Source organism: Penaeus chinensis, chromosome 32, assembly GCF_019202785.1.
Source record: "Penaeus chinensis breed Huanghai No. 1 chromosome 32, ASM1920278v2, whole genome shotgun sequence".
Taxonomy (NCBI): Eukaryota; Metazoa; Arthropoda; class Malacostraca; order Decapoda; family Penaeidae; genus Penaeus; species Penaeus chinensis.
The window spans coordinates 6,052,206-6,054,705 of record NC_061850.1 but is presented as its reverse complement, the minus strand read 5'-3'; the positions used below and the strand labels follow the sequence as shown (position 1 = coordinate 6,054,705).

The 2,500-nt window shown below is 31.9% G+C and overlaps 1 protein-coding gene across 7 annotated transcripts in view; it reads left to right on the top strand.

The window, feature by feature from the left end:
• The window catches only part of LOC125042520, a 30,708-nt gene that overhangs the window by 15,506 nt on the left and 12,702 nt on the right, over positions 1–2,500 (top strand). For 6 of the 7 annotated variants that reach the window (XM_047638167.1, XM_047638169.1, XM_047638168.1 and 3 more), the window contains 3 exons: positions 180–313; positions 1,800–1,860; positions 2,114–2,250. In XM_047638167.1, the coding sequence (XP_047494123.1) occupies positions 180–313; positions 1,800–1,860; positions 2,114–2,250 (332 nt within the window). Of the gene's footprint in view, positions 1–179; positions 314–1,799; positions 1,861–2,113; positions 2,251–2,500 lie in introns of those variants that run through there. The other variant, XM_047638172.1, reaches the window with a different exon arrangement.

Genomic DNA, 2,500 nt, shown 5'->3' with positions numbered 1-2,500 from the left:
TGTTACACTTACTGTAAAATATGTAAATGAATCTTTTCACATGACACCTGAAGTTACCAAATTTAGTCATTCAACATTACTTGAGAAAGTGATTTTTTTTTCCACTTTTTTACTTCTATGTAGAATTGTATGTAGTTTGTGAGACAACAGACAAGCTAACTACAATGATTTGCTTGCAGGCGGCTCATCCCCAAGGAGGTTAGAGGATGAATCATCAAGAGTAATGGAGTTTGAGCCTCCTGATGAAGAGCCTGAGACAAAATACAGACCACAAGAACCCTCAAAGAAATTAATTGAAGTTGGTCATAGTATGGTAAGTAATAATTAAAAGTTTCTTAACTTATGGAGTTACCCTTTTTTAATCCAACCTTGGATGCATAATTATCACACAAAAAAAAGTTAGTTTTCATTAAGCTTGAAGATAAACTTTTAGAATATCATGTGGGAGGAAAAAGGAAAAGGATTTCACTTTGCAGTATAATGTACTTGGTTGAGGGAACTGTCTCAATTTCTTTTTTATTTATTTAATTAATTCATTCATATATATTATTTATTTATTTATTCACTTTTTGAGGACTGACTTCTAATCTTTACCCTTTTATTTTTTATTTTTTTTCTCTTGATCCTGCGTTCAGAAAATACTGTTATTTGTATCTGTTTTTTGAGAAATAGACCAAAAAAATTAGGATGTGGTATGGGCAGTCCATTGATCAGTCTTGTTTTTATAAACCAAAAATAGATTGTTGAGCAAATTTTTGAAAAAGACAATTGAATTCAGATTTGGATTTTTCTTGTTTCTGCCAAGAAAGCAGAGCCACACAACACCACTGATTTCTCTCTCTCTCTGTTGTAGGGCAGTATGGTTGCCCTGTGTTGATTTGGTCATTTCTTAATATTTTTCATATATTCATACTTTCACATTTGTACAATGCATAAAGATAGCAACAGGAAGTATATAAAGGAAGGTGACACCACCAAAGTTGGATGAAGGAAAGAAATAAGCACGAGGAAATAATCCTGGGTGCCCTATGCCTCCTCCTAGAATTGGGAGGCAGTGTGGTTCTTGGGGCAGGGGGTGGAGGGGTAACCAGGTATACCTTACTTTCTTACGTGGAAAACTTTTTTAATGTATCCTTGGCCAGGATGTCAAGTGGTGCTTCTCTAAGGTAGACTCTGTATTTAGGTACTAACACAACTTTTAATCCTTGGCATTCCAAATCATATACAGCCAGCACAACAAGCACTTTATGGGGGCCTGGGGAAAGGCCAGGCATTGTATGAGTGTTGATTTTTATTTATGTAGGTTTATGTTGGTGTTATATGTCTGTTGACTGTGTATATGTGTGTGTGTAAAATATCTAGACAATGAAGGGTCCTACTATATGCAAAATACAATAACTATATAAAATAAATAAATAGATAAATAAATAGATAAATAAATAAATAAAATAAAAATCTCATTTTAGGGGCATAAACATTGGGATAAAACCATTCCTCAGAATATAAGATGGAACTTGGTAGGCTTTCATCGTTCATCCTAATCTGATATTCACTGGGTGCGACTTTTCTTTTCAGACATTGAAATATTATCAAAATTACGTGAGAATGGACTTTGATTAAAGAATTTTTTAAAGCTTCAGGAACAGACCCAAATATTTTACAGTATATAGCAATATGCAGTATGAATTTTTGTTTTTATATTAGAATATCAATGATATAATCTTTTTAAGCCTAGCTCTTGTTTTCTTTTTTACATTGACTTTTATAATATCATTGTGATTACCATATTGGTGTTTCAGGAAAGTGGAATGTTTGGAGAAAAAGGCATAATTGAAGTTGATTTACTTGAAATGGATGATGGTGAGTTACCTTATACATATATAGATATAATTAAAAAGAATTTTGATATGCTCATTTTTTAAATAAACCTTGTTTACATTTTCTAAAATAGTTATTTGCTGTATATATGACTACTAGTATTTCTTTAATCAAAGTTCATATATTATGTTTACATTTGTATTGACAAGTACCAGTGAAAGTACAGATAAGTGATAACCATATCCCTACAGTCAAAACATATCTTCTAGTATTTTTATTTTGGATACATTTTCAGATGACATTGATGTGTCAGACTCGGAGATAATGAAGGAGAATTCACCGAGATTACCGGACAACAAAACTTCTGAAGAGGAAACAGGCTCGAAATCCAGACTAGGAGAGCAATCGGAAGGAACTCTCGATGTCAGTCATGTAAGAAGAAAAGCTGCAGTGTACTACTGTTATTATGATTGTATATTAAATTCTAATGATCAGTTTTCAGTTATCAGGTGCTCTTTTTCTGATTAAAGAATAAGATATTTTTTTTTTTTTGCTAAAGTGACAGTATATATATTTTTACAGTTGTAATTAAATTTGATTGCCCTTACGATTAACTTGGTTTATAAATAGACTTAATATTGATCAGGCAATGCTGGTTTCTTTTCTTTTGAAATTGACTTGA